The 27,392-nt window shown below is 40.8% G+C and overlaps 1 protein-coding gene across 16 annotated transcripts in view; it reads left to right on the top strand.

Moving 5' to 3' along the window:
* Window positions 1-27,392, top strand: part of EYA4 (EYA transcriptional coactivator and phosphatase 4) — a 110,852-nt gene that overhangs the window by 70,581 nt on the left and 12,879 nt on the right. For 11 of the 16 annotated variants that reach the window (XM_077925980.1, XM_028723454.2, XM_077925979.1 and 8 more), the window contains 8 exons: window positions 5,013-5,079; window positions 7,004-7,146; window positions 7,259-7,402; window positions 8,886-8,965; window positions 9,133-9,316; window positions 17,807-17,943; window positions 18,601-18,684; window positions 21,829-21,918. In XM_077925980.1, coding sequence (XP_077782106.1) covers window positions 5,013-5,079; window positions 7,004-7,146; window positions 7,259-7,402; window positions 8,886-8,965; window positions 9,133-9,316; window positions 17,807-17,943; window positions 18,601-18,684; window positions 21,829-21,918 — 929 coding nt within the window. The remainder of the gene's footprint in view (window positions 1-5,012; window positions 5,080-7,003; window positions 7,147-7,258; window positions 7,403-8,885; window positions 8,966-9,132; window positions 9,317-17,806; window positions 17,944-18,600; window positions 18,685-21,828; window positions 21,919-27,392) is intronic. The other 5 variants (XM_077925974.1, XM_077925977.1, XM_077925976.1 and 2 more) reach the window with 1 other exon arrangement.

The following is a 27,392-nucleotide window of genomic DNA, read 5'->3' as shown; positions in this document are numbered from 1 at the left end:
ACTATGGCTATGCTTACATTGTGAGGTAGAGGGTCCATTATTAGATCTGCCAGTTAGATCTTGAGGGTGGAATGGATCCTCCCCCTGGAAGAGGAAGCAAAAGACTTGAAAGGTCCTGCCTATTTGGTCCAGTGGGAGGAGTCATTCTATTCGTGAAATGTCCTCCAGTCCTCTCTTCAAACAGAAATTCATGGTAAGGACCAATTTCCAGTTTCTATTATATTGAGATGGAAATTTTAAATTCAGCTAATGAGCTTGTTGATGTAGCCAGGTTTCCAAAGAATTGCATTAGGGAGCTCAGAGCTCTTCATGTGCCATTGGGATTTGATTTTATTTATTTATTTTTGCTTTGATCAACAGGGTCCCATGCTGTCATGTGAAATAGTGGGTCCATGCTCTTCAAGAATCTCAAGCCCAAAACTCCCTTAAGCACCTAGAACTAGTTGTCCAGTTCTTTGGATCCTGCCCATAGTCTATTTCACAAAATAGTGAGGAACTATTCCATGTTTGTGCAATTCTGAAGGCTGTTTGCTAGTACCATTATGACATATTGAAGAAGGGTAAACTTTGAAGTACAATTATGATCGATTAGACGAAAGAAATTCCAGAGCTACTTCATGTACTGCTTTAATCTTTTTCAAAAGTGAATGGACAGCAGAGGGCCTAATAAAGATACTCTGTATATTTGCCTAGTATGGATTTGCTGTGAAGGCATTGGTTCAAAATTTTAGAATACATATATTTGGAACACATCTGTCTTAGTCAAGACAGATTGTTAGAGGAAAGAAACTTCAAAATGTTTGGATTCAGTCCAGGCTGGGCAGTACTCTTTGAAATATTTTTAATAGGATATGATTGTCATAATTTAAACTTGCCTAGAAATATACAGCTGCTCTTTGTATAGGCATGTAGTTAGTTGATGGCTACTGTACTAGACCACTTGATTTTTTCTATGTAAAATTAAATAGGTGTGCTACATCTATGGGGTGTGTGGAAATAAAGCAAGTCCTGGTGGCAGCCCTCCTATAAATGGAGATAATCAGATATATTCATCGTGCAATAGTACCAACATAAGCCCAGGTTCCAAAGAAATGGACCTAATGTTTTCTTTTCTTGTTTGTTCTAAACTGACTTTACTTTGGACTACAGTCCTCTGTTTTGTCCTGCATAGCTTTTGAAAATCAGCTAAGTTTGAGAAGTAGATCGTGATATATGGCCTGGGGCTCAGCTGTTAAAAAATGCCGCTGCATTAATAAAAATCTCTTGTGCGAGCTTTGTATTATGACCCTATTTATCTAGCCTCCCCCCCCCCCCATTTTTTAAAAATCAAATCAAAACTTATTTCACATGAACAGTTGCCCCAAAGTTATTGCTATGTGTCTAGAACTGTGCTGGCATCCCTGTTCACACAGACTTCCTTCCCATGTAAGCAAGTTTCCTCAGTCACTGTGGTGGAGATGGCAGTTCCATTCATCATTTAGCATTGCATGCATAACATGGCTTCCCATCCTCTCCTTATTGAATCCCTTGGAAGCACAGAATCTACTATGGGCATGGAGTCTCTACACTAGAATGACTGGCCCAGTATGGTAAACAATTGCAACTCAGTCCATGGAGGTAAATAAATTAATGCCACTGGTTCTGATGTGCCAAGTGTGCAAAACCATGCTTTATGTGTAGGTGTGGTATGGTTTAAGTTCACATGGTAATAGATATGAAGCCAAACCTAACCCCAAACATCTCCAGAGTTTGTCACAATAGCATGGACAATAGACTTCTATGGTTCCTACAGTTTTGTATAAGGAATTATATTTTTATTAGAAAATGCTAGTTTCATGAAGTATTTGCCAATATTGCAAATTGTGTGCCTAGGCACAGGGAGCTTGTGGCTGGTTGGGGCTCAGAATAGGAAGATGAATAGAGAGACAGGACAAAGTATTGGGTTCAAATAGGCCACAACTTTATTGCTTACAGATGTAAGTAGGCTTTGGTGCAGACAATGGGTATGTATCCTGAATCAAGCAACCAACTGCAGGTTGATTATTGGCTGCGTCGACCCTAGGTTAAGGGTCATCCTATGAATACAGTGAGGGAGTATTTCCATAGCTAAGTGTCATGCCTGGCCTGCATGCTCACCTTCGGGGCAGCACCAAAGTCTGTTGCATCGGGTGTGAGCGTGGGGAATCCAACTCCAACTGAGCTGGCTGGAAGAGATGCAGCTTGACTAAATACCCAGCAAACGGACCTGACTGAAGTCCAGAGGCTTGTATGGTTCATTGCACAGGCCATGGTTGGTTCATTCAAACAGGCAGGCACGCAACAGCCTGTGTGACTGGGAAGAAGGGTGACATCCTCCAATAGTTGCACAAGCAGGAAGGAGGGATCCAGGCTGGTCCACAGCTGTGCTGAACGCAATTGCTGTGTGCCACCATTTGACAACTGTCACACTTATTCATTTGTGGCCTACAAGGGAAAAAAGAGCCAGCTTTTTAAAAATGTCTGTATGTAATTACCTCTTAATTCTACTCACCACAATTGACTAGGCAAGTGGTTATTTTTAAGTCTCACTTGTGTTTTGAATACGGTAATATGTTACAGTGGTACCCCGCAAGACGAACGCCTCGCGAGACGAAAAACTCGCAAAACGAAAGGTTTTTTCGTTTTTTAGTTGCCTCGCAAGACGAATTTCCCTATGGGCTTGCTTCACAAAACGAAGCTTGCCCCGGGGACAGCGGGTCTTCTCTTTTGAAGCAAGGGGCGGCGGGGAGATCGCTTCTCCCCACCGCCCCTTGCTTCAAAAGAGGTCTGCCCCCGGACCTCTTTTGAAGCAAGGGGCTGCGGGGAGATCGCTTCTCCCGGTGCTCCGAAGCGGGGTGGGGGGGGAACACCTGCCCCAGCCGCCGGGCTTCGTAGCGCTGCTGCGAAGCCGGGCGGGGGGCGGGAACACCTGCCCCAGCCACCCCGCTTCGGAACGCTGCTCCGAAGCGGGGTGGGGGGGGCGGGAACACCTGCCCCAGCCGCCGGGCTTCGTAGCGCTGCTGCGAAGCCGGGCGGGGGGCGGGAACACCTGCCCCAGCCACCCCGCTTCGGAACGCTGCTCCGAAGGGGGGGGGGAACACTTGCCCCAGCCACCGGGCTTCGTAGCGCTGCTGCGAAGCCGGGCGGGGGGCGGGAACACCTGCCCCAGCCACCCCGCTTCGGAACGCTGCTCCGAAGCGGGGTGGGGGGGCGGGAACACCTGCCCCAGCCGCCGGGCTTCGTAGCGCTGCTGCGAAGCCGGGCGGGGGGCGGGAACACCTGCCCCAGCCACCCCGCTTCGGAACGCTGCTCCGAAGCGGGGTGGGGGGGCGGGAACACTTGCCCCAGCCACCGGGCTTCGTAGCGCTGCTGCGAAGCCGGGCGGGGGGCGGGAACACCTGCCCCAGCCACCCCGCTTCGGAACGCTGCTCCGAAGCGGGGTGGGGGGGCGGGAACACCTGCCCCAGCCGCCGGGCTTCGTAGCGCTGCTGCGAAGCCGGGCGGGGGGCGGGAACACCTGCCCCAGCCACCCCGCTTCGGAACGCTGCTCCGAAGCGGGGTGGGGGGGCGGGAACACCTGCCCCAGCCGCCGGGCTTTTTAGCGCTGCTGCGAAGCCGGGTGGGGGGCGGGAACACCTGCCCCAGCCACCCCGCTTCGGAACGCTGCTCCGAAGCGGGGTGGGGGGGGCGGGAACACCTGCCCCAGCCGCCGGGCTTCGTAGCGCTGCTGCGAAGCCGGGCGGGGGGCGGGAACACCTGCCCCAGCCACCCCGCTTCGGAACGCTGCTCCGAAGCGGGGTGGGGGGGCGGGAACACCTGCCCCAGCCGCCGGGCTTTTTAGCGCTGCTGCGAAGCCGGGCGGGGGGCGGGAACACCTGCCCCAGCCACCCCGCTTCGGAACGCTGCTCCGAAGCGGGGGGGGGGCGGGAACACCTGCCCCAGCCACCGGGCTTCGTAGCGCTGCTGCGAAGCCGGACGGGGGGCGGGAACACCTGCCCCAGCCACCGGGCTTCGTAGCGCTGCTGCGAAGCCGGGCGGGGGGGGGGGAACACCTTCTGAAGGCGGGCGGGGGGCGAAAGTCTTTGTCCCCCCTGCCTGCCTTCCCAGGGGCTTTTAAATCGCCCCGGACAGCGGAGAAGTCCTCCGCTGTCCCGGGGCTATTTTAAAATGCCGCCCGCCAGCATTTTAAGATCGCCCGGACAGCGGAGAAGTCCTCCGCTGTCCCAGGGTTTTTTAAAATGCTGGGGGTGGGAAGAAAAGCCCTTGTCCCCCCCCCCCCCCAGCCTTCAGAAGAGGTCCGGGGACAGTCTGTCCCCGGACCTGGTCTGAAGGCGGTTTCCCTAGGAACGCATTAATTGATTTTCAATGCATTCCTATGGGAAACCGTGCATCGCAAGACGAAAAAACCGCAAGACGAAGAGACTTGCGGAACGAATTAATTTCGTCTTGCGAGGCACCACTGTACTTTAAAACTTGTATTACTTGAGAAACTTTGTTGCATCTGAAACAAACACATTGTGTTTTGAGGTCCCCATCAGTAAACATAACAAGTATACCATACCCTTGTTAGGCCACCTGGCGAGGTTGGTGGGTTTCATTTGTGGGTCACCAGTTGTGCAGGAGTGATGGAACAGAATATTGGACATCATACTCAGTGGCTTTTATTCGTTTTAGGTTTCTAGCTACAAATATAGAACATAGCTGTTTAAATGTTGTCTGGTTCATAGCAACTTTGATCAGAGCAGTCATACTTTGATTCAACAGTTTTTATATTGTTTATAAAATACCGCATTTTTCTGTGTATAAGACAATGTTTTTTTGCTATACAAAATTGGGGGTTCTCTTATACGTGGATAGAGAATTCACGGGTTTGGGCTCAGCCTCTACCGTGGGTGGCTTGGATTTTGGTTCTGGCGTGGGCAGAAAAATATGGTACTTTGTTGGCTCCAAATATTCTCATACATTGAACATTCTGTACTCTTGGTTTTTTGCAGTAATAACAAGTAGTGGCTACAGTCCAAGATCATCACATCAGTATTCGCCTCAGCTATATTCTTCCAAGTTAGTGAGCATGCACCTTCTTACATATTACTGCATATCATTTATTTTAGGTCATTTATTTAAAGAATATTAAAAGTAACTGTTTTGTTTTATATAAAATGCATTTTATGTAATCTGAGTGGTCATTCAGTTCAATGGATACCAAAGGAATTTACTTGTTTGTAACTTCTTTAGCAACGGGAATCAAGATATAAGATTCCTCTAAACCAGTGGTGTCCAAACTTTTTTCAAAGAGAGCCAGATTTGATGAAGTGAAGGGCCGTGAGGCCAACCAAAGTTGTTAACCTTTTTTGAAGATTGAAGATGTTGAGCTTTTTTTAGGATTTACCCCAGGAAATAAACTGCCACAGGGGCCGAATTAAGCTGACCTGCAGACTCGATTAAGCCCCCGAAACGGACTTTGGACATGCCTGCTTTAAACATATTTTCAATGTATCTCTGCAATGAATAACTATTGCTTGCCTTCATAGTGTATAACTGTAAAGTAGGTTTCAATCTATAAGCCACAATTATTTTAGCCCAGAATAATTTTGTAACAGTCAATGTGGCTTTATAGGGCTGTATCAGTAGTGTCCCTTGCTCTGACAGAAGACTCTTTGATATGGCAGAGGCTTCTATTAATAGAATAGGTAGGCAATTTTTTCTGATTTCCCCTCCTTCCTGCAACTCTCACATTCCGTAAAATCTACTTGAGAAGGTTAGCAGTCTCATGGGAGCAGACCAGGAACTTAAGGAGGAGAATTGGTGAAAATTGCCTTCCTCTCTGTTCCACTGGCAGAAGCCTCTGCTGGATCAAAAAGTTGTGTCTGTGTGAAGGTCACCATCGTGTGCAACCCATAGTAGCTTAAATTAATAATGATAGTTAATTTTTTATTTGCAGTTTTGGCCTTAGTGTGGAATAGAACAATTTAACTATGATATGGTAGTTATTACATATAAAGTCATTACAGTTTAGCTTTATTTTAATAATCTGTTACTTAAAGTGTAATATGTTGCATTTTATGTAGGAAAAATGTATGCCAAAAATGTGAAAGTAGTTTTAAAAAGAAAGCTGAAATGAAAAATAAATGAAGTTAATAATATATTTAGCCATGGATTTTAAAGGGTATGTTTCATTTAAATCAGCTTTTCTGGGTATTCATGTTAATTAAATTTAATTGTAATTATTAACCATTCAGTATAAAGTATGCATTTCAAAATATGTTAGTAATTCCTTTTAAGAAAAAAAAAAGTGGGTGGTTTTGTGTAATGTGCATTATTAGTTAAATGCTTCAAGTATTTTCAGTGATGCTTTGTATAGTCCCACTCTGTGATGACTTGAACTTGAGGGCAATCTTTTATTACATGCTCATATGTGGTAGACTGATAAGTATAGCAGTTTACTGATCTTGCTGTTGTTCAGCTATTGCTTATACCGTACCTCTTATCTAGATATATGTTGAGATTGGGAGTGGACTTTGGGTTTATGAGCATCATTTCTGCTATCTTCTCTGTCCCCTCGTTCACTGTGCATAAAATAAATGCTCAGACTAGATCCAGTGGTGTGTTTTTTAAAAAGAGACTTTTAAGAAAAAAGGAAATTCAATATTTGTGGTCACATAGAAATCCCACATTCTAATAAACATAGAATCACACGGTTTAGATTTTCACTTTTATTCATGGCTTGGGCTTCCCTGAAATGTACATAGACTTGAAGAGGAAAGTTTAGAGAATGACAGTCTTTCCTACTTTCTCTCTCAGCTCTGTGTGCTTTTCAAGGTTCGTATTGATTCTGCTGGTTCTGACTTTCTTCCAGTTTGCCTTCATGAATAATTGTGAGGAGGAGGAATGAGAATATGTGGGATTGTCTATTTGTTTGAATAAACTTGATATGTATATATTGTCACTTGTGATGATATTTTCCCCCCCCCCCCCTGTTCTCTAGGCCCTATCCACATATTCTTTCTACTCCAGCAGCACAGACAATGTCTGCCTATGCCAGTCAGACCCAGTATTCAGGAATGCAGCAGCCAGCAGTGTATACAGCCTATTCACAGACTGGGCAACCTTACAGTTTACCCACTTACGGTATTTGACCTCAAGTTGTACTTTATTCTTATTCCAAGTATTTTTGACATCATGGAACTGCTGTTCTTTCCCCCATCTATAAGAATGAGATGAAAATTAATTTCTTATGCAGATTTGGGTGTAATGTTGCCAGGCATCAAGACAGAAAGTGGACTTTCACAAACGCAATCACCCTTGCAGTCCGGGTGCCTTAGTTACAGCCCAGGATTCTCCACACCACAGCCAGGCCAGACACCATATTCATACCAAATGCCAGGTCAGTCACCTATTGTCCTTCCTTGCTCTTTAGTGTTATCTTTGAACCAATTCAGTATCTATGTATTATTTATGTGATAAGTATCTTGAGTGAAACTTCATGTCACCTGATAAACTCTTTCATTACAGTTACGATAGCTGTCTGTTGTTTAAATGAATGATAATCTGAAATTCTGCCAAGATAATTTTGTTGATTATTTTCTAATTCTTTATCATAATTCACTTTTAATATTTGTGAATAACAGCCTCATGTACCGTGTTAACAAAGTTATTCATAAATTATCTGATGACAACATTTAATACACCGGTGGGTTACTTTAAAACTGAAAATACCTTCTTGAGAATGACATAGACAACAATCCTAACTAAGCCAGCCGCATGTGAAATGATCCTTTGGGCATATCTCTCGATGCCAGCATATCCTGTTGTCTATTGTATTTGGCATTCAGTTCTGAAATTGGGAGATCTCTGACAGGACATTAAATCATTGAGCATATACATGTTCTAAGCATTTAGATTGTGTTGGAGTCTACATTTGGAACAATCATGTGGCCCTTCTTCCCATCTTGTTTGCTCCTTGTTATGTTGATAAAGGAAAATGGTGATACCTAGGGTGCAGGAATTCTAAAAATTCTGTTCTGCCCCTAAAATACCTTACAAAATGAAGGGATACAGAAGGACTTTCTGTACCTTCTCTTCTGTTTTAGCACATTAGTAAAGTGCATGGGTTGCCAGCTGCAGCCTCTCACGATTGCAATAAAAATAAAAATCAAGTAAGGGGACCGGGAACCTGCTGCAACCAAAGTTGACAGTTATTAGGTTAGTGTGTATTAATTGAATGTTTTCTTAGATTTTTATCACATCATAGACCTTTTAGTCCTATGAACCATAAGTTTGATCCATTCTTAATTATGCTTGGAGTGGATCCACTGACATCACCCAGACTTCAGTGATAACTAGCTCAAGTTCCATTGCTGTCTAAGTAAGAACAAGTCTGAATCAAATTCTATATTCAAGATCAGTGTCCTTATCCTTGCTCCCCCCCCCCAACCTTCTTTTCCAAGCCATCCACCATATTTCATTAGTGTGTCATTGAAACTGGATTCCAGGAGGGGAAATGGCAGGAAAAAGAAGAAAAGAAGCTGTTGAAAGAGAACAAGGACTCACCGATCTACAGAGTGAAATTTGAGTGCATAGATTTCTTCATTAGTGCTTCTGTGAAGCTGGATTGTTCTATATGGAAATCATAGCATAGAATTAAAGCTTTGGCAACGAGATTTTTAAAGCAGATGGCATTGTTTATGGTATATAGTTATAAATAATGATCTCTTCAATGAAATATCAGAATAGCTAATATTTGCATATTTCACTTACATATTCTTTATATTTATATATGAAATCTTCAGATTTTTTACTTTTGATTTGTCTGCATTGTGCATAATGTATTACTTATTTCTTATACAGAATTATTCTTTTAACTCTAGGTTCTAGTTTTACACCATCCTCCACTATTTATGCAAACAATTCAGTCTCAAATTCTACAAACTTCAGTAGTTCACAACAGGTATGATTATTACTATTTCTATAAACTTCAAAGTATATTTTATTTGACTTAGCAATTTTAAGTATTTTGAATGGACTGGACAAGAATTTATTTCACATTGCTGTATTTTAGATGGGAATGCTTAGAAAATCTTGCTAGAATTTAAAACATTGTTTCTATCATTCTAGGATTATCCATCATATACAACTTTTGGCCAAAACCAATATCCACAGTATTATTCAACATCAACATATGGAACATATATGACCTCAAACAACACCACAGATGGTACCTCTTCTTCATCATCAACGTACCAGCTCCAGGAATCTCTCCCTGGGCTCACTAGTCAACCAGGTACAGATCTTCATCCAGGTGAATGGTTTTTTGTTTCATCCATTTTGAAGTGGTGTTCAGAATTTCAAATATGACATAGGTAAATTTTACTTAGAATCCGTTATTAGTAAACCATTAAGAGTTTAAAAAGGGAAGTATAGAAATTTGAAAGTAATGATATAAAAATCCTTACTGGAAAGAAAAGGAAATAATCACAAGATCTTAGAGAAATAGCATTTGAGAGCCAAATTACACGTGATGTAACTATGCAGCATTTATTCTGGAGACTATCAATGGGAGTCTAATCCAGAATGTGTTCCTGGTCTTCATTGAAGCCATTTTTTTGGCTGAAAATAATCTTCACCTGACTGCTGTTTGTCCTGAAGTTGCTGACTTCAGGAAAGAGTCAAAAGGTACCCAGGAGAGAGGAAAACAGTGGAGAACCAAATCCCCAAGCAAGGATGTTCTAGATCGGGGCTCCATGGTTGCTATTTCTCCAAAATAAAAGTGGCCAAGTTAAGCATACTTTACAAATGTGTGACTAACCTCACAAACAGATTGTCTCTTGGACCTTGAGTCCTCACACTTGCAGAAACTCATTGCATTGTTACAGTTGCTGCAGTGTATGAACAGCTGCAATATCCTCTTTAGTGGGAAAATGGTGATGATGCAGGAAGTAGTCTAAGAAAGGTCCTTAGACTTTTTCCCAGTAGTCACTTCCAACCTACATGAAAATTATTTTAAAGGACTGTCACCATCTCTTCATTCATTTATTTATAATCTCAGAAAGGTGGCGGGGGGTGGGACTTGATATTTTGGTATTGGTCTTAACTAGCACTGTGTTACATGATCCTAGCTGTGGGTTCTTTGTGCTGTTTCCCACCAGCAGTTAATTCCCTGAAACCTTAAACTGGATAACAGTCTAAAAACATGTGGGGTGAAAAGTTATAGAAAAACATATACAAAAACTATGCCTAAAGGGTAGCTTTATTGGGGTTCAGAGGAACTGGGTCATTAGGACAGTTACAAAAGAAAGCATTTCCTTACTAAAACATGCCCCACCTAGGTAGACAGTAATTTCAGCACCGAGTTTCCAGAGTAGGTCACACAGAGGCCAGTTGCTAATCTTCTCATCCTCCCCAGCAAGGGAAGGAATAACCAGAAATGTGAGGTGGACACGCAAGGTGAGGGAGGGGAAGCTCCATTGTGCAGATGGAAGTCCTGGTGCTAGCAGAACTGCTTGGTTAGATCTAGCCCTATATTTTTAATGTTTTCTTTAAAAATCACCCTCAATGTTCCCTCAATGCTAGCTAAGAAAGACAGCAACATTACAGTGGGGAAACAGACTTCTTAATCATAAAGCTGATCAATTTTATTGTTATCAGTATAAAGCTATAAAGTGTCAGGTTTTGGATTACAGAACATTTTAATCCTGTCTAGTTGCCTCACTGAAGCAATAGAAGATGTCAGTGTTACCCCAGTTTTTCATAATGGATCCGGAAAGGAAATCAAAGAACCATTAACCCAGAGCTTTCCAAACTGTGTGTCGCAGTGTGTAGGTGTGTTGCGCAAATGCTCCTCACACTCCTCCTGGGGCTGGAAAGGGGTTAGTTTAACCTCCGGTTTGCTAGTAAAACTGAATTACTGTGTCACGAAATGATGCATGTCTAAAACGTGTGCCACCAACATGAAGAGTCTGCAAAGCTCTGAATTAACCCATAATCTCTAAATTAGTTGAAAGCACTTTTAATATTAGTTGTAAAATATATAGAAGAACAAGCATTGATGACTAAGAATCACCATGGCTTCTGAACTGGAAAGCCTCGTTTCTTTGAGGATGTCAACAAATACGGTATATAGATTGGGGATGATCCAACAGCATGTATATACTTAGGCTGCAATTCCATGCATACTTAACTGTCAGTGAGACCCACTGAATGCAGTGGAACTTTTTCTCAAATAAGCATACATAGGCTTTCACCGAAAGCTCCTAAGTAGACTTAAAATTAATTATTGTGGGGGTTTTTTGCTAGCGTTTAGTTCTCCTGATCTGGACAACACTTGCAGTTTTAAAATGCTTCTTGCCTTTTGTAGGCTTTTGTCAAATATGCTTGCTCCTTCTTGGACTTGTGTCTTTCCTGCTACATTCCATTCCTGTTATATTTCCAGTTGCTCATTATTTCAACATTTTTTTCGCTTGGCTACCTCCTTGATTTCTTTCTTCATCTCAAAATCACCCTCAGAGTTTTGGTGAAAGATGATGATATGTTCCCAGTACTAAATTGCACTTAGGGTTTGGCATTTCAACCCACATTGTTTCTGTAAATAAGTATATCCCTTGGAACTTTCCTAGTATGTTGGACTCTTGTCCTTTATGTATAGAACAACACATACTCAATACACCTTTCCTACTTCTTTGTGTAGATTTTATATCCTTGGACTGACATGCCCACTTTTCAGCATTGCCTTTGAACAGCACTCTACCTTAGTTTGGAAACTTCTGTATTGCTATGTAAAACCTATATATAGCAACCATTTCATGTGTAATTTCTCATAAGAAACTTTGTTTTCTTTAAATGTCTGTCCTTTTTTTCTATAGGCTCATTGCTAAGTTATGTCTGATCTCTTCTTCAATGATCTGAAACATTTACACTATCTTCCCTAAGGCAGTAACCACCCCAAATCAGATATTCCCAAGCTCCTATCAGCTTTGACTCAGAAATCATTTAAAAACTCTTCACAAATTTCTTGAAGTTCAATGACAATATTCTGCTTCCAGTTTTGGTTGCAGATTCAATGGAATCAGTCTCTTTTGTACAAGTTCTGCTTGTTTGAAAACTTTCTCCAGTGCCTAAGAAAAGGAAACACTTTGTTCCAACACTGCAATCTTATTTATGCATGGAGATTCCTCAGCGCTGCCTTCCTTATGGGGCTTCCATATGGAACAGGATGTCCTGGGATGTTCAGGCATAAGTGCTTATGTAGCAAAATTAGCACCAGCCAGGCACAAGAGGGAGATAGCAGCAGGCCTGAGGTTTGCAGCAGTACAAAAAAATCTGGTGAAAAGGAGCCTGAGGGAGGAACACCCCCCCCCCTGCAAAAGGCTAAAACACTACTGTACATGGATGATTGCCTCTGCAATTCTTTTGCCATAAAAAAGTTGGTGTCAGGCTTCTTAAAGCCATTTCACAAACTCCAGGCTAAGTATAATGGCAGAAGAAAGTTGGATGAGGAACCAGTGGAGGTTGGGGAAAGATGTGAACAAAGAGACACAAGATAAATGAAGCTAGATCAGATGATGCAAAGGAAGAAGAAGAGATGGCAAGAAGCAATTGAGACAAACCAAGAGGCTATTTCAGAGAGTAGACTGCAAATTGTCAGTGGAGACCAGGCAAGAACAGAGGTAGAATGAGAGAAATGGCAGGACAGTTTATAGACTAGAGAAGATAAAATGAGAGGTAACATAGAAATGTGGAGTTGTGGAGGGTACATAAAGTATGAATTAACTGGCACAACATTTTGTTGTAGCCAGGCCCACACTTGTCCTATCTAGAGACTTAACTTTTCTACCAGAACCTCTCTTATTTCCCAGCATCCAAGAAGGTCTTGTTTCTGAGCGTTTAGCAGACTTTAGGTTCATTGTTTGAAATACACCTTAAAATACGGTATTCTCTTAGGCCTGTTGTAGCTGATGTTAAAGGATGGGTTTGTGTCTATTTTTCTATTTTGCCTGCACCAAAAAGGAGTCAGTCTGTGACTCTCTGTGTCCTCGTTCTTGCTTTGCTCAGTCGTGTTTGAAAAACTGAAAAACAAACACAGATCCATCCTTGACATCAGCTCCAATAGGCCTAAGAAATCCCTTTCACTGTAAGTATCAATGGTCCTTTTCCCCCCTACATGAGCATATAGTAATAGTGTTTGAATTACTGACCATGCATGTGCACACAAATATAATATAGTGCACACTCTTCTGAGCATAATAGTTCTTTATAGGTGAAATAAACAAACACTACACGCAGCAGCTGCGATTTTGGCTACTAATGATTACCATTCTATTTTATTTCATGTCTTACATATAGAAACTCTCCATAGTAGACATATTAGAAGAAGGAACTATGTTCACTGTGTATGTGATAGAATTAGTTGTAACAAAATACATTCTAGCACATATTTTAATGACAAAACTTGTATTCTTATATCAGATTCTTTGAAACTAAGAATGAACAAGCTAGTGTGAAAGTTTTCACAGTGTTCTGCATTGCACGATAGAGAACTGTACTAAAGGTTCATGGTTTGCACATTCAAAACATTGCATTCCATTTAGATGAGTGTATTTTTAAAGTGGTACAGAAGGATAGAGGCATGTGGTGTATTTTCAGAGTGGGTGTGACACTGTGGCAAGTGTTGCATGATCACTTCAACACTACAGAGAATAGGAAGTGAGTGGGCAAGCTTATATTTCAGGTGCAAGTGCTATTTGAGAAGCCCCTGTTTTGAAAAGCATAGAATATATATACTTCTGCCTTATTATTATGTTATCATGGCAAATGTAAGTTATTGTACAAATAGATGAATAGATAAACTCGCATATGTCAATATGGTAGACCACACAGACTCAGGCTCAACTCTGTACTCTGCCATGCTTACATTTCTCCCTGGTTTTTTGTTGCAGAGGACTAGGAGCCCTTGGGGTCCTTTGGATTCCATCTGCTCTGATTTTTTTTTTTAACTGAAGAGTGGCATGAAAGTGTCTAAATAAATAAATAAGTAAATAAATAAATAAAGGAGATTTATATCTAAACAAACTACATCTTTAAATAGGTTTGGGCTAATGAATGAAGCAACCAGAGAACTACATATAATGCTGAATTCATGCATGGAAGTATTTTGTTCTCTGGGACAGTCTGACTACATACAAGGTGGATAATGCTACTTGTACATATTTACTAGTCAAAAGAAGCTAGATGCATTTTACAGTTCTGGTTACTAAATCAGTCAGATTAATTAAAAACCTTTAATCAACATACTGTTGCAACTGATAATCAGAAAGCAGATTTGTTTTTTTAAAGATGTCAAACTAATTGTTATTATAAGAACTATGTTTAGGAAGTGCCATCTAAAAAGAGGGATTTTCCTGTTTCTGATACACAGGAAGAACATCTCTTCTAAGTTACAGCATATATGCGTCATCTAAAAATGGAGAAAACATGTTTCATGCTCAATAAATACTGATTTTACCAATTTGCAAATTTAATTTATAGATGAATCTACAAATTGACTAAAACTCATATGGTTAATTAATTAAAATTTCTATTAGTGGGCTGCAATCTTATTTAGAAATGTTTATGTTTACTTCTTAAAACCTTTATAATGGTGACACAAGTTGAAAAGTTGTATAAGTTATATCCCTATATACCATTCAAGTGGCTTAAATTATTATTTCTTTTTGGAAATGATTTATTATTATTATTATTATTGCAGTCATTGCCCTATTTATGGAGCAGTATAATCTGCAATTCTGCATTCAGAAAATCTAAATTCTGCATTTGATAATTATTCCTTTTGGACATATTTCATGCTCACTTTGATTTGTGCGTTGAAATTGTATAGTTGCGCATTTGTTTGCATTAGATGTTTGTTTTTTGCAGAATTTGAAACTTTGGAGAAGGTGTTAGGCTAGGGGAAAAATAGAAAGTATGTGGAGAAAGATAGGAACTGAGCCCTATAAAGAGGTACTGTACAATCAAATCCTACTTCTGGTCTACGGAATCCATATACATATCTGTTTTCTGTTTAGCAAAAGCTGCCATCTCGTTTCGAAGTTTTTTCATCCACAGTTGCCTGAGCTAAACAAGAAAGTTGAGATTCTCAGGATTCTGCCACATAATCATAGCCACACAGATTTTCAGAGCCTTATATTATGCTTCTAACCACAAAACTATATCTCTGGGTCATTGAAAAAGTTCACAGACTACCTCATAACCTCCTTCTGGTATGCTTTGTTTCATTTGGAAAGTCAAGTGTGTATTATTATTGCTGTTTCGACCTGGGGAAGTTTGACATAGTGCCTAGTTAAATAGTATAGTGCAAGAAGTTGTGATTGCCCTGTAGACAAACTGGGACTGTGGTATTTGTTCTGTTCATAGCTTTTTTCTTATGTGGAAAGTTCCATCCTTTCAGTACTTTAAATAACATATTGATAATATTTATGCCATGGATGACTGCTTTTCCATAAAGTTTACCAATTATAGAAAGCTACTGCAGACATCATAGGTTTTGTAGCTATAAATATAAGTTATTGGTGTCTAGTCATCAGAAATGTCCGCCAAACTCATGTTTAACCAAGTTGCTCCTTGCGTGTCAACTAGTGTGATGTTTTAGCAAAGACTGAAAAGTACAACTTTGATTGTTTTAATAGTTACCTTATTGATTGACTACTTATGTATGTTAGAATTGTATATATATGCAAAGAAAGAGCAAGTCACACAATCATGTGGTTCATGTATAACAACCAAAACTTTAGTTGCCCAATGAAACTGAGCCTCAGGGTTTCACTCTGCCCCTTCCTCACCATTTAGAGGCAGGTTCTTGAACTGTTTAGTGCAAAGGTCGGCAACCTAAGCCCCATGAGCCAGAAGCGGCCCATGAGGGTCGCTTAACCGGCCCATGAGCTGCCCCCGAACTGAGCCACCTGCTTGGTGAGTCCCTGCATGCTGTGCTAAATCAGTGCAGCGCAGGGACTCTCTTCCGCTGCTCCGGAAATCGTGTCTGTGCATGTCCACAGCGCTGGAAATCACTTATGTGCAGGCGCAATTTTCGGCGTCTGGGCATGCGCAGGATAAGAGGAATCTGTGTGCAAGTTTGTTTCCACACTCTGCTCTGATAATAAACTCTTTTATTAAGTAAACTAACCCTAGGCTTTCAGTACAACAGCATTGTTGTACTACACATTACTCAGTATGTTAAGCTCGTGAGTTGCAGCACTGAGAACCAGCATGAACCCCAAAGTTGTTTAATCTGCCCCATCCTTTGAAACATGTTGATTAAATCCTGTCCATTCCTGTTAGTTGTTTCTGCCACTGGAGGGGAAAAAGCAACCAAAGCCACCATCTTCAGCTTTCCTTCTTTCTACGCTTTGCTATGTTTACTATGTCACTGTGCGCAACTGGGACATTTCTGCACCCAGAAATGTTCTATTTAACTACTCACAAATAGTTGTTCTGATATTCCAACACTGTTGTGTCTGTTGGCTTCCAGGAGAACTTTCAGATTTTATAACTGATATAAAGGGGTGGTTGTCCTATTTTGAACACAGAAAGGAATGATACAGTAATTTCAATAAACAGTTAATAAACCCTGTTGAATCTTTATTTCCTAGTGCTAGTAATATGGAAGAGTTTCCTCTACAGTTTCTACCGTGGAAGGATTATTACTTATACAATCTGGGATTCAGAAAGGCCTTTCATTAATAGCTTGCTGTTGTTTCAGATTTATAAGCTAAAAAATGATAATTTCAGGTCCCACAATCCCACAAAAGGATAGGGTTCTGGGAACTTCATCAGCTGTACAGTACACACTGGTGGAGGAAGAGGAGTGGGGGGGAGCACACCGCCCCCAGCAGCGCGATCCCGGTGGGGTGCCATCACGGCTGCCCCCGCCCGTGCTGGACGCCGCGCCACGCCCCCAGGATGCACAGCACACCCCCAGGACACGCACCAGCCCTGCCCCCTTCTGCTCTCCACCCCCCGCTCCACCACTGACAGTACAGATTTCCATTTTGAGCCTTGTCTGTGTTCATAGCAGCTTGCCTTGAACCTCTTCCACACATGCCTTTAAAGAAACTCGCCTTGACATCTATTCATAAAGTCTCAGAAGAGAGAATTCTCTTTTTGAATGGTTACTTAGGCTTGTTCTACAAGGTACTTGGCCTTCTACAGAGGCCAACCTCAGAAGGCAGGTAGCACAAAATGTTCTGTGAGAGTGATTTTTGAAGGGCATAGAAAGAATGTGTACTACCATAGAATGGAACTGTTCTTGTACATCTGAATGAATATACTGCCCTACCACCATTAGTAGACTCATTTTTAACTTGCTTATACCTTTACTGTTCTTTCTAGTGAAAGTAAGGCAGTCATCACCCTACCGCCTAACATAAAATAATCAAAGAATTTTTTTTAATAAGTGGATTAGAACTAATCTTAAAACAGCAACTACCAAAATAACATAACTAAAATCCAATTGGAAGAAGTGGGATTTAAAGGCTTTTATTTTTGAAGACTGGTACTCATTGGTGCCAATCACATGTCCCTAGGGAGGAGTTCCATAAGTTAGGAGCTACCACTGAGAAGGGCCTGTCTTCACTAGGAAGAACAAGTAATTTACAGGTAAAACAAAATTCCCATTTTCAGAACTTTGGGGGCACTTTAAAAATTTGGGGAGGGGAGCAGTGGTAAATATAAAAAGCATATAGGAGTCTTTTATGTTATGTTAAAAATAACATTGCCTTTTCATTAATTGTTTTGTTTGCAGGAGAGTTTGACACTGTACAGAGCCCTTCAACACCAATCAAAGATCTGGATGAAAGGACGTGTAGGAGTTCTGGGTCAAAATCAAGGGGCAGAGGGCGGAAAAATAACCCATCACCCCCTCCTGACAGTGACTTGGAGGTATGTGCTTGAGAAATGCAGGAGCAGCAGCAACAACAACTACATTAAGACATGGTTGTATTAAATGTAGCTCTGCATTCTCTGTACTGGCTGCACTAAACTTTCCTGCTCTACCTAGATGCATCAATAAATTTCCTGATACCCTAATGAGTTCTCTAATTTAGAATATTTATTTTACTTGTGTTTATTTTATTTCAAAATAAAATAGTTACATTTCAGCCTGTATCTTCTAGGACTTCCTTTTTACTGTTAAGAAGGTGCTGTTTGTCCCATCCGTGCAAATTGCTACAACCAGACAGTTCCAACCAGTATACAGTGGTACCTTGGGTTAAGTACTTAATTCGTACCGGAGGTCCATTCTTAACCTGAAACTGTTCTTAACCTGAAGCACCACTTTAGCTAATGGGCCTCCTGCTGCCGCCACGCTGCCAGAGCACGATTTCTGTTCTCATCCTGAAGCAAAGTTCTTAACCCGAGGTAATATTTATGGGTTGGTGGAGTCTGTAACCTGAAGCATATGTAACCCGAGGTACCACTGTATATTGGTGGTTTCTTCCAATTATTTCTGTTCTGTGCTGTCTGCTGGGGGATTATAACTTGTCTTTGGTTTTCCTACTGTTTTATGTCCATTGATGTTTGTCAATGCCTCTGTTTCAGCGCGTATTTGTTTGGGATTTGGATGAAACTATCATTGTCTTCCATTCACTTCTTACAGGATCTTATGCACAAAAATATGGAAAGGTATGTGACTCATAAATTCAAATTCAAAACACTAATCCTGCAAGTTGCTTTTGTTGTGATACAATTTTTGTGTATTGCAACTGTTAATCCACTTGTGAATCATGATTTTTGAACCTTGCAACAACCTCACAGAATTTGGTGGCATTTTCATATTCTTGTATTGGTGCTCCTTGTATCTTCATAGGGCATTTCTCCTGTCTGTGACTTCTGGCAGTTCCATTTTGCTTCCGCTCCCCACCCCACCCCCAGGCCTGTGCATCCAGAAACTCAAGATTCCATTATTGCCAAGGCTACCTGGGTTTTTTGTGGCTCATTGGCGTGGGATAAATTCTTTCAATATTATTAAATGTTTGAGGACAGTTTCAGCACAGGGATAAAATACATATTCTAAGTATTCTGCATATGGGTAGTGTCTGGAGGTAACACTCTGCAGTCCACCTATCTCTTAAAATGAAGTTCTACTAGTTAGAGTCTGCATAGCATCAGTGTAAAGAAATATTCTCTTAAGCCTAATGCAGAGATTTTAGGGAAGACAATTTTATTAATTTTATTACTTTTCAAATTGTGCCCCAGTGTAATTTGAAAAAAGGGTACCATATAAAGGAGCTTTATTAGTACATGTCCTTATTTAGTTGTATTGGGGGGAATATTTAAAGCTTTTCTCCTGATGCCACTACATAATATTAAACCACTTTAATTTTGGCATTAAGAGAGGGGCAGTCTTTTGAAAGGATTCAGGCTCCTTTCCTCAGCCTGGCTCCTCAAAACTATAAGTGTTGGTTCTCCTGAGATATTTTTACTTTGTCTCCTAAGAGGCATTCACTAGTAGATGGCCCAATCTAGCACAGAAGTCCACAGACAGACTGTCTGGCTCCAATTTATGCCCACTGCTAACATAACCGAAGGCATTTGTATTTTGATATAGGGAAGTGTTATAGTTGATCTAGCTTCTCTTGCAATGCTGGCAATCTCTGGCTAAGTGCCATGTTCTCAAGAACCAATGAACTAAGAAGTGTTTTGTTTGGTTTTTTAAACCAACAATACATCCGGGGGGGGGGGGTGGTTAAACGGCTTACAGGGATGGGGAGGGTAATAATGCAGAACCATGCTTCAGATTTCCAGTGCAATTCTAACCATATTTTCTCAGAAGTAAGTCCCCCTGAGCTCAACTCCTTACTAAGTGCATTCAGAATTGCAGCATCAACCTCTCTTATATTTCACTACTGAATATAATTAAAACACTTGTTTCTCTGCTTCCTCCTAACTTGATTTCATACTTTATTTTAAACTGAGGGTCATTTCATGCATCATATTTATCATATAGCTGCAACCATGTGAAATTTGCTTCATGCGTGATTGGCACTCACCTTGAAATAAAAGCCTCTGCAATGTTCCACTGAAGTGATCTGCTCCTACATCAGCCCCGTGTATTATTCAGCACAAAATAAACTGATTTAATAAATGTTTAAATGACCACAAGAAAAATTCTATCTGATCCCCAAAATAAAGCATTGACTGTTATTCTTAGGATCCCCCCCCCCCCCAATTCCTACCTTACTCTTTGGCATCAACAATAACCACGTTTCTCCATCCCCAATCCCACTAAATATACAAGCAATACATTGTTTTGTATATACAGGCATTGTTATAGCAGTTATTATAAACATTATTGTATACAGGTAATGAAGCTCACTGGATGACTTTGGGCCAGCCACTGCCCCTCAGCACGTTGTTGCCTATTGTTACCACCTTGTGCTCCATGGAGGAAAGTTGGGATACTAATGTAATACTGTTATATACAGAAGCATAAAACAATGCATATAATTTCACACAAAAAATTAGAGGTGTGTGTGTGATGCAGAAATATAGTAAAGCATGGGACTCTCATATGCACCATACTTATACATTTTGTGTGTATAATTTGGACTTTTTTTAAAAAAAGAACCAGTCCATCAATGCACAAGTGGTTTGGACATAAGCAGGCACTTGCTGTAACAGGAGTCCCAATAAAGGCAAAATTTGAGTCATCAGGAACATCTCAAAATCAGTGTTTAGAACTCGTTTCTTCTCCATCTTTAATAAAATTTCATTTCCTCTGCCAGCTGTTTTCCCACATGTGAGAGGAAAATACTGGACCTGCTAACTCCCATGTGGTAAGAGGCCAGTAAATCCTCAAATAGTAGGGAGTTTGAGATACTCTTCAGGATCATAAGTGCTTCAGTTATCTGCATATACTCATCCCTTTTCTTTGAATTGTAGACAAGAATCCTATTTGTGAGGCATCATCTCTACCCTAGCAGCTGGAGAGGGAATTAACCCTTACTTTCACAGTGGCGAACCTCAAAACCTGAACTCTTACCTTGGGTCAGAACCCCTGCAGTGCTGGGTTGCCATTTGTTGAAACAGAACATGTGACTTTGTATTGACTCCTCTTTTGCACATATAACATGTCATCTTAGGGGTCCTGACCTCTGAGTGAGAGTAGGATTCTACCATGCCCCTTCCATGCCCCTAGCTCCTCTCCCCCAGCCTTATACTAGCAGTGGGCTCTCAACAGTGCAAAGCTGTTGCTATGATAATGCATTTTTCCAGTTGTGGTGTGTTTTAATACTGCAAGGGAGGTTGGAAGCAATCCCATCCTTCCCCTAGATAGGAATACTTTGTTATTAATTTAATTTGTTTGATAATTGTTTTTAGTCTTACAAAAGAAATTAGATATGTTTTCAAACCAGACAGTGCTGTCACTACTTCAACATTGAGATCTCAAATTAATGGTTCTTTAATTTCTTTTCTCTGCATCATTTTCACATAAAATAAAAGATTTATAGTTCTAATACAATTATTGTATTTTAAGTGAACTAGATTGTTTGCATTTATAATTCATGTCTCATTCATGTGACATTAGCTTCCGAGGTGCTTAACATACATTATCAGCAGACTTTTTCTGTTGTGTAGATATCTATTTATATTTGCATCTAAAAGTAAATTATACCATTTCTGGCCATAATTACATGCAAATAAATCTATTTCAGTCTACAGGGCATGTATGTACATAATGCACAGAATTACCACTTTTAAGAGTTCAGTTTAATCTACTCATAACATGTTAAGAAAATCCATATTCTTTCCATTTTCCTCCCCAAGGATCCACCTGTGGCAGTGACTCTTGGACTTCGAATGGAAGAAATGATTTTTAATCTTGCAGATACACATTTATTTTTCAATGACTTAGAGGTATGTATCTAAAAAATGTATATTAGCCTACCTGTATCCTAGCATCTAACCCCTTGTTTACTCCAAGTTATCAGTAGCTAGAATTCAAATCTTACAGAAGTAGGTTTGTAGCGTATATCCCCTTGTCAGGGGTTTCTTCTCTTGTTAGCCTGGCAGAAGTGTTTGATAGTGAATGATAGCTGACAGTGATATTTATTAATTGCCAAGTACCTACTACAATTAGGTACTACTGTGTACAGAAATTAAAACTGCAACTTTCAGGTTTACAATCTATAATGGAGGGTTTAAGTCTCTCAAGATCTCAGTTAAAAACTGGATTGTTCCACTGGCCCAAATATGCTTATCTAAGTGAATTTAAAAATAACCCTGCTTTTTAAAAAGAAAAAAAAAGGTGAAGGGGACCTCTTAGTATTTAGTTTGTGTTTAAATCCTTGGTGGTTGTTTTTTCTCTTCCCTATCTCTTCTGAAAACTTCTACCAAACTACTTTTTCAAAGGAAATACCTTTCTCAATTATTCAGTGCTGTGGCTTCTGGATTTAGCAAGAATTTACAGTTTTTAAGTGACAATATTATACTTTATTGTGGATCTCTTGTTTCAGGGACAGATTTCTTACATTTCAGTATAATTGTCTTCTACAGCAGTATGATAGCTAAATTTCCATCTCGGACTAAGCCATGGTTTAGTGAGATGTGCATGAGCAGGAAGGAGTTGCTGCTAATCTCTGGATTGCATGTTCCCTTCCTCCCATATGGCCAGGATAAGAACTCTGGCAGTTTTTACCTTCACTTGGCTTGTTCAACTAAACAGAATTTCTGTGTTGGTTTGTTTTGGAACTGATCAGAGTTTGTTTTATACCACAGTCCTTGGTCTGGGTGGCAGGACAAGCTGATATTCAGACAAACTAGAAAAAAGCTGCTTGGATTTCTCCCATGCATACAGGAAGGCAAGGGGTGAGCAAGTGAGTCCAAGGGTCACAGCGGCTCCTTCTTGCTCACACATCTCACTAAAGTATGGTTTAGTGTGTTGTGTGAACCAGTCCATTCAGTATTCTTCCTGAACAGGAGGTGGCAAGCTCTGAAAATAAAAAGGGAAGATACTTGTCATGTGACACACTATGATTTTATTTACCTTTGTTTTGAATGAATGTTCTTATGACACCTATCAACACATGGGTCCTCCCATAGTGAGTGACTCTTCAGAGACGTAAATGGTCACTCCTGATTAATGAAAGTCCTACTCCATATTAGCCCACTTTTTTAACTCTTGTCATTTCATTAAATGTTACTTTGCTAGTAAGATAATTTGAAGATGTAGTTGATGCAGTACTTGGAAAAAGCCAGAAGTGACCTATTCAAAGAGATTACATTACAGAATATGAATCCCTTTTAGGCAAAATAAAATAATCTTTTCTTTAGTGTTAAAAGATTCTGTTGCTTGTGGCAGTTTTATGATGAGCTGTATGAAAATATTTTAAAGTAATTGCTTGCTTGGGTTATATTTAGAAGTTGTACTGATAAGTGCAAGTAAGTTTCATATATGTCTCATTGTAAATCATGAAAATAGTCAACCTACACTGCATTTTTTACTATCAGGGAAGACATTTCTCGTGTGCTTGGAAGATAATCCATACCAATTTTACTCTTGATTCCAGCAGATAATGGTGAATGGGAGTTGTTGTTCACCCTCAAGACTGTAACTTCTCAGATCTGCTTCATAATAGGATTTTTGTTTTTACTGCAGTGAGTCATTGTTTTTATTGGATAATGAAATTACTGACAATTCCAAAAGGATCATTTTTGTGGGTCATCCGTAGGTTTTGCACTCCTTAGTAAAATGTCAAGTTCTGAACATTCCTGCAAGGAACTTGTTGCACTGAGACATGAATTAAGTTAATGTTACTGCAGTCAAAATCAGTTATTGTACATGAATTTGTAAACACACAGTAATGGAAAATATATCTTATCTTTCTTAGTTTTGAACTTGCACAGCCAGTGGTCCACTGTGACTTGAGTATAGCCAGTTCTGTAGCTGTTTTGAAAGGTATTTTACCTTAAAATTAAAATTAACAGAGAGCTTTTTTACCATTTTTATCCCATCTCTATTACAATCAAACAACAATACCCTGATGTTATGCTAGCAGCCTGTTCATTTCCACTGGGAATGGGAGGGAATTAATTTAGGCTGATGTCCTAAAAGCACTTGGATTACACACTGAATGAACTATGTACAGTGCTAACTTCAGTAGAATTCTGCAGGTCCAAGTACATTTAGGAATTTAGCCTAAATTCTAGACGGCTCATCTGGGACTTGATGCAAACTACTGCATTTATATATTTATTTTGCAGATTTTTCTCTTGTTACCTTGCGAAAATGGTAATAATTGAGTTGAGAATAAGTCTGGGGGAAGCATGTGCATGGAGCACAACAACTATTATCTAACACATTCCTGTTAATGTTCAGCCATGCATAACAGGAAGTAGGTAACAAAGTAATGTATTAAAAGGTTGAGCCGTAGCACCACAGAAGGTGAAAAAATAGGCAACCCACTTTTTTAATCTTGTGGTAATCCTATAGAGCAGGGGTGCCAACTTGAATAAAATATTGTGGGGGCGCAGGTAAGCCCAGCCCCTGGCCCACATAATCGATCACATGACGCAGTGCACATGCACCATTTTAATGGGAATGCCCATAAACTTTGTGGGGGCCCAGCCCCCTCAAATATTTTGTTGTGGGGGCCAAATCCTCCACAGCCCCAGGAGTTGTCTCCTATGGTATAGAGCATTCCTTCAGAAACAAACAAACAAACAAACAAACAACAAGGCAAAAGAGAGAGAAAATAATTTCCCTGGTACTTTTGAATCCGCATCATATATTCAGGATAGCGGTTTTCATAACACAAGAAAAAAGAAGCATATGGGCAGAGAAATAACTCCTTCATTGCTATTTTTAAAATTAAATTATCACACATTTATCACTGGGATTTTAACAGTGAATGTTCCAATACTGTTCTCTTTAGCAGCAAGACTATATATTATACACCTTTTGTCTTACATAATAATTTTTCATACTGGTGTTCCATATGCCTGCAAGTCTGTCCTCCTGTCCTCACTGGTGTTGATGAGAGAGGTGCCCCAGAAAAACTAAGAGGGATAGAATGATAATAGGCCATGTCCGGAGAATCAATGGATTGTATTCAGCTCAGTCTTACTCAGAATAGACCCATTTAAATTAATGAACCTAAATTATTTATGTCTTTTAATTTTCAGTAGGTCTACTCTGATGAGGACTAGCATTGAACACCACCCTGAAACCTTTTGTATGGAACAGAGCTGCTCTAAAGCCTTTATCCCAAAGAACCAGATAGGGGGAAGCACTTCAAAGCTTTCAGTGCCTTTGTGACATTACTAGCCAAAAAGCCATTTCCACCACTCTTCTCATGATTGCTTGTCATTAAGCAAAGAGAATGCTAGGGTGGGATATTGCAGGAGCTACCAACATGGAAGAACTATGTGATTCCGCAACAGAAACGGTCCTAACCAGCTGGTGTAGGTTTGGAGAAAAGATAGTAAGTTAAGGGATAAGGCAGAGGTTAGCTCCCTTCCTAGAACTAAGAGAAGGAGGAGTTGTGGATGCTGTAATCTTGACTACCTCACTGGAGTTTCCTAGCCCTGCAAATGATAAAGGATGCTGCAGATTGTATGGGAGTATGAGAGTGAGTGACTGAAGAGGAAGGAGCAGGAACCACCAGCAACCAGCAGAGCCTGTGTACACATGCTAATGGGAAGAGGTATTTGAGGATTGTGAGGTGCAAGATCCTTGTGGGGGAAACATCAAGACTATTGTGCTAACTTTCCTGTTTACCATTGGCAGCTCACTCACCTACCCAAATTATGCCTTTTTTTGCAGTGCTTGGGGAAGCCATGCAACTAAAAGAAAATACAAGGTCAGGAAGCAAATGAGATAAAAAGACCCCCAAAAACAATGATTGTCAAACATATTAGATACTGAACAATATTAGAAATGACTACGTGCACTATATATGAACAAAAGCTTATATAACTACAGCTGTACCTTGGAAGTCGAACAGAATCTGTTCTGGAAGTTGGTCCGACTTCCAAAATGTTTGGAAACCAAAATGTGGCTTCTGGCAGGAAGCTTCTGCAGCCAAGCGGAAGCCCCATCAGAAGTTCAGCTTCCAAAAATAGTTTGCAAACCGGAACAGTTACTTCCAGGTTTGTGGCATTCGGGAGCCAAAATGTTTGAGAACTAGGCTGTTCAAAAACCAAGGTCCGACTGTACTATATACACACACAACTGAATGATAGTGAAGGATGTGAGAAAGTGGGGGTTTTGCCAGATGAAGGGTAGGGAAACCCATAAAAATGCTTATTGCACAAGGATTCACCTGTTCTTAGGACAGGTTTCCGTACAGCTTCTAGTGTAATGGGCCATGTCTATGGGGAGAGAAAGAAGGGTGAGATGGAACTAGACAGCGAGAGGCAAGAGGGCCAAGGGAAAGAGAAGAGGAGAAAGATGACATAGGAAAGGTGATAGAGGAAGCAGATGCTAAGGGAAGAGAAACAGGGCAGGACTAGTTTGGTAGGAAACTGGGACTTGGATGGAAGAAGAAAAATCTGATGATAGTTGGATCTGGGACTTGTATTCCCATTCAGTTGTGGTGAATCTTAATAGCCATTTCAACACTTTACACCAGTACATAACAGCCAGACTATTCAGCTGGGGAGAGAGCCTTCTAAAGAGCGCCCTAACGCTGGGAAGAACAGCAGGGCAAACCAGTGGTAAATGCCTTCTATGTTGTTAGAGGCCTTCATTGATACATTCCCTTTTTGTGTTTCACAAAAACTTCCAAGAGGGTGCTGGACCATATTGCCAAATCAAAACTTTGTATAGCAATCTACAGGATTCAATATAAGAGAAAGTCAGTTATGCAGTTCTCAGAGAGACCCTATCCCTGAAACAAACATTCCCACAATGGAAAAAGGACATTAATTAAGGCATTTATATACCACTTAATGGGACGCGGGGGGCACTGTGGGTTAAACCACAGAGCCTAGGACTTGCTGATCAGAAGGTCGGCTGTTCAAATCCCCGCGATGGAGTGAGCTCCCGCTGCTCGGTCCCAGCTCCTGCCAACCTAGCAGTTCGAAAGCATGTCAAAGTGCAAGTAGATAAATAGGTACTGCTCTGGCGGGAAGGTAAACGGTGTTTCCGTGCACTGCTCTGGTTCTCCAGAAGCGGCTTAGTCATGCTGGCCACATGATCCGGAAGCTGTACACTGGCTCCCTCGGCCAGTAAAGCAAGATGAGTGCCGCAACCCCAGAGTCGGCCATGACTGGACCTAATGGTCAGGGGTCCCTTTACCTTTATATCACTTAATCATTGGCATTTCAGACACCTGTCTTGGGATCAAATGGGCAGCCAGTAGAAGCTTTTAAGCACTGGAGTTACATGC

Source organism: Podarcis muralis, chromosome 3 (genome assembly GCF_964188315.1).
Source record: "Podarcis muralis chromosome 3, rPodMur119.hap1.1, whole genome shotgun sequence".
Lineage (NCBI taxonomy): Eukaryota > Metazoa > Chordata > Lepidosauria > Squamata > Lacertidae > Podarcis > Podarcis muralis.
The sequence above is the reverse complement of the archived record's forward strand: the minus strand, read 5'-3'. Positions and strand labels throughout refer to the sequence as shown.